The sequence below is a fragment of the Pelecanus crispus genome, chromosome 15, assembly GCF_030463565.1.
Source record: "Pelecanus crispus isolate bPelCri1 chromosome 15, bPelCri1.pri, whole genome shotgun sequence".
Taxonomy (NCBI): domain Eukaryota; kingdom Metazoa; phylum Chordata; class Aves; order Pelecaniformes; family Pelecanidae; genus Pelecanus; species Pelecanus crispus.
The window spans coordinates 5,752,116-5,763,636 of record NC_134657.1 but is presented as its reverse complement, the minus strand read 5'-3'; the positions used below and the strand labels follow the sequence as shown (position 1 = coordinate 5,763,636).

Sequence of the window (11,521 nt, the reverse complement as noted above, 5' to 3'; positions counted from 1 at the left end):
GCTGCTCTGACGACGACTACACCGAGCAGCAGAACTGCAATGGTGACAGAGCACTGACCCATCTCCGGGCAGACCCAGGAAAAGGGAATTCTTCCTCCCCATCTCCAGGAACATCAGCATCGAGAATGAGCCATGTGCTTTGCCATCTCTCTTGCTGCCGTCCCTCCCTGCCCAGCCAAACCAGCAGAGCCACAACCTGACCTAAACAAAGGCTTTGGGAAACAAATATTTGCTCGTGTGCCTTTTGTGTATGGCCACCTGCTCTCACACAGCTGGAAATCCCCCAAAGTCTTTTCTTGCCCCCATGTGAAATATAGTACCTAGATACTAATAGGGTAAAAATTAAAGTGCAGCTATCAGATCAGCTTTCAGTTACACCTTGTATTAGAGTGCTATTAGCAAAGCACAAGGGTTCAGGAACAGTACAGTTCCACAACTCGTCTGCAGTTGAGCTACATCTTCTCCCAGCAACAGATCAAGCTGGAGGTTACAAATGCACTTTCAACGTGGTTAACACGGTGCCAACCTCTTGCTAAAAAGCCAAGGCTATCGCTGACTTTTTGCAGTAATGCTGTGAGAAGACTGACAAGCAGAGATCCGCAACCTTGATGAAGGTTAGCCACAGCACTTACCAGAGCTGCGGCATATCTGGGCAAGTGCAGGAAGACCTCTGAGCTTTCTCTCCTTCCCTGCAGGATCACAACTGATCTGGGGTTAGGAACACGGTCTTAGTCCCCTTTCAGGTGACTGAACATGTCCTTGACAGCCACCTCTTGATAGCAGGCACGTCCATTCAGCTAATTCCTTGTCTGCTTGTCAAAAAACAACTGAAGTCCAGCCCCTGGCCACAGTGCCAGCAGTCCAACTCTCGCTCCCTGCAGAACAGCTTTAGAACAGGTACGATTATGCAGAGGCATCCCCGCTCCTCAGTCTCCCCCACAGTAACACAAAGCCACACTTTGTTGGGTTGTTTGATGCTTTTATTTATCACATGTAAAAACACTACTATTTCTGTCTGCAGGTACCTCTTGCTGCACTGCAAGTCACACAGCTCCAAACATTGAAGACCAGACATGCAGAGAAAGGAATTAAAGTGTTTATGCCCAGAGTCACAAGGTCATGATCCCAGAGGGTGTTTAATACACAGAACCCCCCCGCCGGGACTGTTCTACAAAAGCAGTAGAGCATTACAAGTAACAGATCAGAGCTGGTGAAAACACTAAGTGAAGGGATCGCCTAGGGGGGAAGAGGACCTGCAAACTGGTCTTTTTCCTTCAGCTGCCCTTATCTTTCTAGTACAGGTAATTGTGATCTAAGTACATGTCTAGTGCTTTAAACCAGAACGGGTTGACTCGTCCGCACAGCTTAGTTGACACGAGGGTTCCTGAAGTTCCTTCCAGCGAAACGGGCCTTGCTGCCAAGCTCCTCTTCAATTCTGAGGGAAAGGGAAGAGAGTGCTGGGTGTGAGCAGATGGCATAGAACTCCTGCGTTAGCACAGCTGCTGCCCTTATACTAAGTCACCAGATCTACCCAGCACTGAAGACACTACCAGAGTCACAAGCCCGCTCCCACCAAGTGACTTCAGTTATGCCCTCATTCAGCTGCACCGATCAGTACCACCCACCTGACAGAACTGCACCCAACCATTTTAAATGCTCGCCCAAGGGAACTGCATCATGCCAACAGGACAATGCCTCCTACCCAGCATCCCAGGATGCTTTATATGATGGTCCCCTTGGCGTGTCTGTTACGGACATTACCTGCCCAACGCATCATTTAGCCTACAGCCAGCTCTGCAAGCACACCGCCATCCCAAAAGCAACTCTGCCAGCATCAGTTTATGTCCTTAACCCGCAGAGTGTTTCTGAGACACAGAAGGCCAAGCTGCACCCTGAATGCATTAGCGGAGCATCCATTCCGTGTCAGGCGTAACCCTCAACCCTGTCCCCCCCGCCACCGAGAGTCTCACCTCAGCAGCTGGTTGTACTTGGCTAGACGCTCAGATCGGCAAGGGGCACCAGTTTTGATCTGAAAGGGCAATCAGAAAGTTAGTAAAGAACTATAGCAGAAATATGGCCACAGATGCCAACACAAAACTGTTCTGTTCAGAGCAATAAGCATGATCACAAGCTTTATTTCAGCAGCAGGCTCTACATATCTGTATACTCAGACAGGATAGGGCTGGGGAAGAATAAAGATTGTTCAGTTGCCAACAGCTTCAGTATCAGAAAATCCCAATATACCCACTGGAGTTGACTAAGATTTTTTTTAAGGTGGTGGTTGAAAGTGCTTACACGAGGTAACACATTCCCTCATCACACTCCCGTTAGACAAATCAGCTTCCTACATACAGAAACAGCAAATCTGCACGCCTTAAATCAGAGCAGACCCCATCTGCTCTCCAGCATGGCTTCATCACCGGATTATCTCACCAAGCAAAAAGGCAAACTACAGCAGCTACGGTACCAACCTGACCAGTGCAGAGACCAACTACCAGATCCGCAATGAAGGTGTCTTCTGTTTCTCCAGAGCGATGACTCACCATCACACCCCAGCCATTGGACTGGGCAAGCTTGCAGCTAGAAGAGATAAACAGATGGAGACTCACACCACGCCTCTTTGATTAGCAACCTTTGCACTAGTGATGCTGCCGAGAGGCAGGCATTCCTCATTTTGGGAAGACAGAACTGCCCTTTGGTACATGTTAGGATTAGGATCACGTGACACAGTGATAAAGAGCTGCTTTTACACACGCTTAGACCCAGTGAAGTTGTTTGATGTGCCTATATGACTTCAAGACCATGAAGGTACAGGTTTACTTGCCAATATCCTCTAGTAGTTAACAATCCTTCTCCCTGCACAGATGCCCAGTCAACAGATTTCTACTCTGCTAGCTCTGGGCTGTACGTCCACCTCCCTCCATTAGACAATCCCCCACCCTGGCATGGCCAAGAGGGGAGAACTTACGCTTGCAGGGACTCTGTCACAGAGCCAATCTGGTTGACCTTAAGGAGGAGGCAGTTGCAGGATTTCTCCTCCACAGCCTTGGCAATACGCTTGGGATTGGTCACAGTCAGATCATCACCAACCACCTGGATCCCAGCACTGGCAGTGAACTTCTTCCAGGCAGCCCAGTCATCCTGGTCAAATGGGTCTTCAATGGACACCACTGTAGCAGGACAGAAGGAGCTTTAAGACAATGCCACCCTGAAAGATCTTGTTTGAAAGCAGTGGCACTGAAGTGCTGCAGCCAAGCCTTACCCACCCCAAAGCACATTCCCAAGAACCCTAACAGCCTAGCAGTTTGTTCTGCTCTTGATCCCTCTTAAGGGAGGCTGCATCCTAACTCTTTCCTTCAGCAACCAACCCCTATTCGCCACTGCTCCTGCACTGTGTGTTGACAAACAACTTACCAGGGTAGTTCTTGACAAAGCCCTTGTACAGGTCAGCCAGCTGATCAGGGGAAATGTATCTGCTGGGGTCATCAGGGGATTTGAAGTCCAGGTCATACTTTCCATCACGGTAGAACTCTGAGGCAGCCACATCCATGCCAATGACAACCTTTTCAGAGTAGCCAGCCTTGCTGATAGCAGTCTTCAGCAACTCCAGAGCTGAAACACGGTAAGGTACTTCTGAGCTCCCACCAAACATCTTAACTCAAAACTATTCATTTACCAATAACAGTACATTCACCTGACAAAGAATCTCTATTACCCCCTCACAGAAAGCCCAAAGGCCGCACAGGAAAGGTTCTTAAACTCTCCCACTTCTGAACTGACTGGAACAAGATATTACTTTAATACTGCTTTTAGCTTGTAATACCCTTGAGACACCATTATGGGATTCATAATCTCTTCAGGCAGGACTACATGTCAGCCAGAAAGCTTAATACTCGACGATACTACACCCTCTTTCAGCTTTATGCATGTGGGCAGGAAGTAGTGACTGCACTTCAATCCCTTTTAGCTCCAGCTCAGGTTTCGAGCATCCAAACCCTGACAGGCAATGTGATACACGGCCTGCCTCTGCACAGGGCACCCTCTCTTCACGAGGACCTGTTCTCCACTTGCACATTTATATGCAGGAGAGGGAACAGAACTACTCAGTAGGAGTCTCTGGATACTACCTGCTATGCCACCCTGTTTGGCAGCATCCAAGCAAGGAAATTCAGTATGGTCATGACCAGTAAGACTCTCCCGAGCCCCTGACTCAAAGCCAAGCAGCTGGGTCAGCCAGGCTGTTTACAGTAGGAAGGTTAGACCATGTGTTTTTGTTTGGGGTTTTTTTTGTGTGTGGGTGGAGTTTTTGTGGTTTTGTGGGTTTTTTTTTTTTAAATGTTCATGTAGTACAAACTGCAAAAGAAGCAGCTGCTGCCAGCAACACAAATTCACAAATGCCTTGGACTGTAATGGTCATTCAAGGTCATCTTCATTGATGTCTGCTAGGGTACAGACCTAACAAAAGCTGCACATGACTGTGGGATTCAGAAACACCCTGATTTCTGGTGCTGGCTCAGTATTTTCAGTGTCAGAAAAGGCAATGCAGTTCAGAAGCCACCTTCAACAATAATGTAACTAACAGCTTTACCTCCCCCACGGGTTTCTGAACAGAACTGTTTGGCTGTGGAAGCAGCAAGTGCCTGAACTTCCCAGGCAAGCCTGCATGCACTCCCACACATTACCAGGCATAGTTCAAACTGTTTTCCTCCTTTGTCAGCAGAAAAACAACTTCATTTAACTTTGACTACTGACTTCTGGGAAACCTGCAATGCATGCAGACATTCCCACACCACTTTTCAACTAGAAGGTGGTAAGAGTCCCTGAAGCTGCTACAGGAATGAAAGAGTAACAAGGCATTCAAGTCAAAGCCATCCTGTCAAGCTGCATAAGCTGATGTCCAAGGTAACAGCTCTGCGGTCCTATCCTGGACCACACCAGTATAGCATCTTGGGAAGTCTGTCAGGATAGAAGCAGAGCAAGAAACAGCAGCAGGTCCTACAACCTACTGATCCTGCTTTTCATTCACACTGGACAGGCATGGCCTTCATTCTCTGGCTATCAGTTATGCCTTCTCCCACGCTTAGCTCATTCTTACCTTCTCTGTTTTCCAGTATGTTGGGGGCAAAGCCACCCTCATCACCCACGTTGGTTGCATCCTTGCCATACTTCTCCTTGATTACGTTCTTTAGATTGTGATAGACCTCTGCACCAATACGCATTGCCTCCTTGAAACTGTCAGCACCCACAGGAAGGATCATGAACTCCTGCATAGCCAGCTTATTGCCAGCATGGGAGCCACCATTGATCACATTGAAAGCCTTGGAGTAACCGAAAAGAAAAGTCAAGTTAGAATTTTTCAGGGTAAACTGGTAACGGCATTTGTTAAGACTCTTCATTCTCTAGAAAACTTGATCCAAGACCACATGACATCATGAAGCACCTGGTCAGATCAAACCTTTAGCTAGCCCAATCAAGAGACTTACAGGAACCGGAAGAATGACTTCTGCATTTCCAGCAAGGTCAGCAATGTGACGGTACAAGGGGACACCCTTCTCAGCAGCACCAGCTTTGCATACAGCCAGAGATACACCCAAGATGGCATTGGCACCAAATTTGGCTGCAACAGGAAGAAATTGTTTACAGAAGTGTTACATCTTCATAAAGAGCCTCAGCAATACCCACACCATGCTCTTGGTTATGGAAGTGCACAGCATATGCCATGCACTGCCCACTGTTTCTGATAAGGTAAACTAAAATTCTTTAAACCAATCTTCATCTTTTCACACCTCACTGCAACACAAAGCCCACTTACATTTGTTCTCTGATCCATCCATTTCCAGCATCAGTTTGTCAATCTTTTCTTGCTCCAAAACGTTGACATTCTGCAGAGAGAAGCAAGCAAAACACTGCTTGACACCAAACATGGCTCTACAAACTCTCACCTACCCACTGCATTTTTATTTCCCTGGCAGTCACCAAGACTTGCTCAACTGCAACTACCAACAGTTGAAGAGACTAGTTCTTGTCATTATCTCACAGCAGCATCTTCTCATCACTTCCAGCAGACTGAGGCTGACAGATAAGTTGGACACATCAAAAGCTTGTTTTGTTCTTCACATTCCGAGCTGTAAGGCTGTCACATCCCCTTGACTTCCTGACATTTACACTGCTATCTGCCTGGCACAGCCTAGCAGAAAGCCCCAGTTTACACCCCTGCCCCTCCAGTGCAAGCTCAAAGACAACCAGCTTGCTCACAATATGCGCCTATTTGTAATTTAGTACACAATGTTTGGAACTGTCACTAAGAATGCGCAATCACTTTATGCATTACCACTTAGTGTTGCACCATCCTTTCCAGCTAGGGCTTAGTGCCCACAAAGGGCACAGAAATATCACTCAGGTAGACAAGATCCCCTCAGAATCCCTTCCAAATTAGCCAGCTTGGATAAAACCCAGTCCCTCCCCCTCCCTCAGCCACCCTTTTAAGCATAAAGCAGCTTGTGTCTTAACTGCACACCACTGAAGTGCAGAAATACTTAAAAACCTGGGAACACTACAACACTAGGCTGCTAGAGATTGTTTTGATTAAGTGTTAGATATGCAGTCATTAAGTAAAGCAATTGCTGTAGGTCAGTTTGTTCACATGCACTCCAGTAAACAGGCTAACACCCCTCCATGTAATACAGTTCTTGTAACTGTCTCTGGAGAGACAACCCATCAGTTAGGACCCACCGGACTGGCATTAACTGATGTTAGCAGAAGACAGATTGCTCCTACCTTGTTAATCAGTGCAGGTGCAATTGTTTTATTGATGTGCTCAACAGCTTTTGAGACACCTGGAAGGAACAAGCAAATCAGACACTGGTCAACCACTCTGGTTATGCAGGCATTAGTAGGTGATCTCAGTAACACTAAAATCTCAAGAATACCACCTCATGCTATTCAAACCCCAATCCAACCTGAACACTATAACAGAGATCATCTCAACTGAATGGAAGTTGCATGAAGTAAGCATCATCTAGGAATGCCTGCTGCAATGTTAGTTTGCAAGACCATGCACTGGAGAAATTCATCCAAGTGACAAGGTTGCACTGAAAGCACATCCATTACCTGCGTACACAATGCTGTCGCCAGGAACTCGTTAACATATTTAACAGCTCTGGATACACCTGACAGAAGCGAAATGGACAAGAGAATCAAGGAAGAGATGAAGACTCACAGCCAAAACCAAAGCCAGTCATGCAAGAAAAAGAGGACACAAATAGGTAAACAGACCTATAAAGTCAGCAATTGTCCGATACTGAGCAGCAGACTAGAAACAAAAGGGTTCAAAGGGCAGAGGAAACTGCATCAGGCAGCGAAGCTGTATTTGGTCTTTCCACCCAGGTTTCCATACTATTGCAAACACTGTTGTGGACCCAAACCTCGAGTGGCTGAATGACAGCCTTTAGCAAAGGGTTTAGGATAGGCTATTCCTATCCATTCATCGAATGGATGAGTAAGGGGAAAGAAAAAGGTTTCCCCAGCAGTTAAGCATACAGCAGCTCAGGCATTTCACTATCTGCTTCATTTTGTAACATTGCCGAAACATCACCTTCACACACATTTTACACTTGATACAATGCTGCAGTACACTGTCTCTGTACCTGGATGCAGGCACAGAGATTGATTGTCTGCTCCTGGCTTCAGACGGAATAAAACATGAACACAGCACCATCCTTTTACTCCATGGGGACCCACCATTGCGTAAACCAGCAGTCCAGTATGAACTTGCTGCTTCCCCATAAGCAGAGACCATCATTAGCCAGCTACCAACACTAGCCTAAGGAATATTGTCAACCCTGCGTAGTGTTTGAAGATTTCCAAATCCCTAAGCTTCAGAACTGGTGAATGCTAGTTAAGTGCACCCTGAACCACATTAATTGCCTTTTAAAGTCTAAGTCTGCAGATTTATATTACAAAAGACCTACCAGCTATCTGCAACTCATCCCATTTGGTGATTATTTTTTCATAACTCATGTTATTCCCCAGCTCACAAAAACCTTCAGCTGTGACAGCCTGTTGTGGAAGCTCAGACTACCGCCTAGTTAAGTGCCATGAAGAACTGCCTGTAGGATCAGATTTAACAGGTCTAAGCACACACACATTTAGCACACTGAGGTAAGTACACATTTACTCTTCTCAAGGAAAAGTGCCCTAGGTAAACAGCTTAAGCTCTTCAGCTCTTTGGGACATCCAGTCATCTAGGAATTTATTCTGTGTTAAAGTAGCAACAACCATGAATTTTCTCAGACAAGGCTCTCCAAGTTCAATTCAGTAGTTATCCACACTAACCACTCATTCTTAATAGGCACAACACATTTCAGCTTGCTTTCACCTGACTGGCAGAAAAGTTTGAAGACAAGTAATTCTCTCTCAGAGCCAAAAGTTAAGTCGATTGCATGTACTTGGAAGGCATCGCCAATGCTTTTACAGCAGCAAGCTAAAAAGCAGTCCTGACTGTCCAAACTCTCATAGTTGTAAGAATTACTATTAGGATGTTTATTAGGTAATGACACCTTGTATGTGGCTATTTGTTTTCCCCCATACTTGTTCCCAAGCCAGTCCAGTGACAGCTGTGTTTAGTTTCTTTTCAGAACATACAATCAGTCCCCAGACAACTAAAATATTACACCACTAACACAAACTTAAGTATCCTGGCTACCTGTAACAACAGACAAAAAGCTGTAGTGGCCTTAGTTATTATGCAGTCTGAAACAAAGGTATCTTCCATGATAACCGGTGTAAAGCTCCACATTAGCTGTGGTCAGCAGTTGGCATAAGCCTCAGGTTCAGGATTTAACATGCTGGGATCTAAGGAGTTTATAGTGCCAGAGCAGATACATTTAACAGTTCTTTGAAAATTTGGTCTATCTTGCAACCAAAGATCTTGTGACTAGCTGCAGTATCACCAAGCCTTTTGGAGTAGGTAGTTTAGATGCTCTTACGACATGCTACTCAAGCGCTCTGACATGCACCAACACACAGGGCACAGGAGTTGTGTAACAAAGTACGTTTGGGCATATTGCACCAGAGACATTATCACCTAGCCAGCATGCCTGAGCTCCACACACCCACCTACAGAAGTACAGTGATCTCCACCAGTGCGGAGCTGCACTGCCGGAGGCAGTCACTCTCCACGTTGTCCCCTGGAAAAGCCAGCAGTCTGTGCTCTACCTCTGCCCCAGCCACACAGCCCACGTGTGGTATGCATTGCTGTCACCTTACCATTAACCTCCACTGCTTTTGCTCAATTGCCATGCCTCATACAGAACATGGACAGCAGCAAAAGAGCCCACATGTCCTCTGCTACAATCTCGCATAAACATATGCGGCAACGAAGCCATTGTAACAGGCCAAGCTGGCTACCAAATTTCAGATTTACCTTTCCCCATGTAGCGTGTCTTGTCATTGTCACGAAGCTCCAGAGCTTCATAGACTCCAGTTGAGGCACCGCTGGGAACAGCAGCTCTGAACAGACCTGTTTACAACAGAAAAAAAGAACTGTCTTAGCACATTCACACCCGCAAAACCTTCTCCGCCCATACACCATCCCAACCTACCACATACTTCCATCCCTGGAGATGGGAGAGGCAATCTCTAAACCACATCTCTGCTCACTCATGCCAGCTTCAGTCTCCAGTCTTTCCCTTATCCCACTACAGCAAAGAGCTTAGGAGGGGCAATCTCATTAAATGACTGCATTAATCTTTTGATGCAGAAAGATCAGCTATTTAGTTAGTGTATTACAGCTATTGTGTTTGCTCGTTCCACCAAAACACACTGGTATGTGTTTTCACAATGCCTTTGTCAGATCCTATCAGATGTGGGATGAACAACTAATAGACCAAGGGAAAGTCCTACAATAATTAAAAATACAAGATGTTATATGCAAAAACCCAATTAGACAAGTTGTTTAGCCATGCCTGAGTACTTATGCAGAGAGGAAACCATTACCCAAGATTCAACTCAGCAGCAGAAGACTGTTTCATTACACAAAGTGACTGCTAGACAAATCAAGAATTACACTTCAAGTGCAGTCAAAACTAAGACCATTAGCAGCTGCTTAAGGACAAGAAGGAAGGCCTTGTTAACTCCAAGTTTGCAAATGCTATCCCAGTTTACGCTTAGGGTAAGGGGAAGAAGGCAGGTTTGGATTAACACTTGCACAATTTAGACTGTAAGAAGCAGCACACTTCAAGAAACCCTTCACTGTCCAGGCCAATATCTTGAGCTCAGCAAATTCATCCCAGCAGAATGAGGCAGAGGCTTTTCCTGCGAGTCCCACAGCAAGCTCAGCAACATGTTATATGTATGGAGGAAAAAGTAAGCACAGTTCCACTGCTAGAGCAGGACAGTTTGTATACTTCTGACTGCCTCTTCAGTTCTATCAGACACAAGAAAGGAATAAACTTCTACAGCTACGGACTCACCTTTGTTGGTAAAGAGGTCTACCTCAACAGTGGGATTCCCACGAGAGTCAAAGATTTCACGGGCATGGATCTTGAGAATGGACATCTTTAACACCTGAAAAGAAGAGTTTAGCATTAATGATAGAATGGTTTGGGTTGGAAGGGACCTTCAAAGATCATCCAGCTCAACACCCCTGCCACAGGCAGGGACATCTTTCACTAGATCAGGTTGCTCAAAGCACCATCCAACCTGACTTGGAACACTTCCAATGATGGAGCAGCCACAACTTCTCTGGGCAACCTCTTCCAGTGTCTCATCACCCTCACCATAAAAAATTTCTTCCTTATGTCCAAACTAAATCTACCCTGTTTCAGTTTAAAACTTTTAGTTTTAACCTGTTCATCAATATTCTTCAAACACAGCCCTGTGCAATCAATCTTCCCTTTTTTTTTAAAAAAAGCACATAAAGGGCAACACCAACACCTCTCCTTCCTTCCCTGTCCCTCCTGAACAGTTTCTAGCCATCAATTGCAGCACTCCAGTCATGTGATTCATCCCACCGAGTTTCAGGAACAACAATTAGATCATAGCTTTCCAGGTTCCACCTCCTCCTGTTCATTACCCATGCTGCATGCCTTGGACACTTCAGTTGGGCTACCAACCCTGTCAACTTTTTAGATCAAGCCTGAATTCCTTTGAGGCATTTCACAACTGCTTCTCTCTTGGTTCCTAATGTATCAGCAGCCTCTGGCTCTTCTTTGTTACTCAAAACTCCATCTCTTTCCCCCACTAAGTCTAGTTTAAAGCTCTCCTTATAAGTCTGGCCAGCTTGCTGGCAAAAATGCCCTTGCCCCACTTGGTCAGGTGAATCCTGTCAGCTCCCAAAAGAGCCAGCTTCTCAAAGTTTGATCCATGATCATAAAAGCCAAAATCCTGAGTCCGGCACCAGCTAGGCAGCCAGGCAATCACCTGTTGAATTCATCTTCTCCTTCCTGAATCCCTTCCCCTGACTGGGAGGATAGAGGAGAACACCATCTGTGTTCCTGATCCTTTTAACATTGCTCCAAGG

General features: G+C 45.9%; 1 protein-coding gene across 3 annotated transcripts; it reads right to left on the bottom strand.

Moving 5' to 3' along the window:
* Nucleotides 1–975: 975 nt before the first annotated feature.
* On the bottom strand, nucleotides 976–10,561 carry ENO1 (enolase 1). Of its 3 annotated transcripts, none has more exons than XM_009491242.2 (11): nucleotides 10,473–10,561; nucleotides 9,425–9,520; nucleotides 7,111–7,169; nucleotides 5,813–5,882; nucleotides 5,484–5,617; nucleotides 5,096–5,318; nucleotides 3,415–3,612; nucleotides 2,969–3,170; nucleotides 2,472–2,580; nucleotides 1,971–2,029; nucleotides 976–1,435 (listed from the first exon to the last, which is right to left on the bottom strand). In XM_009491242.2, the coding sequence occupies exons 1-11, from the start codon at nucleotides 10,555–10,557 to the stop codon at nucleotides 1,366–1,368; spliced, it is 1,305 nt and encodes a 434-aa protein (XP_009489517.1). In that variant the 5' UTR covers nucleotides 10,558–10,561; the 3' UTR covers nucleotides 976–1,365. The 3 variants fall into 3 exon arrangements, with proteins under 3 accessions (XP_009489517.1, XP_009489516.1, XP_009489518.1); XM_009491241.2 differs by lacking the exon at nucleotides 7,111–7,169 and adding an exon at nucleotides 6,778–6,836; XM_009491243.2 differs by lacking the exons at nucleotides 5,813–5,882; nucleotides 7,111–7,169.
* Between the last annotated feature and the right edge of the window lie 960 nt (nucleotides 10,562–11,521).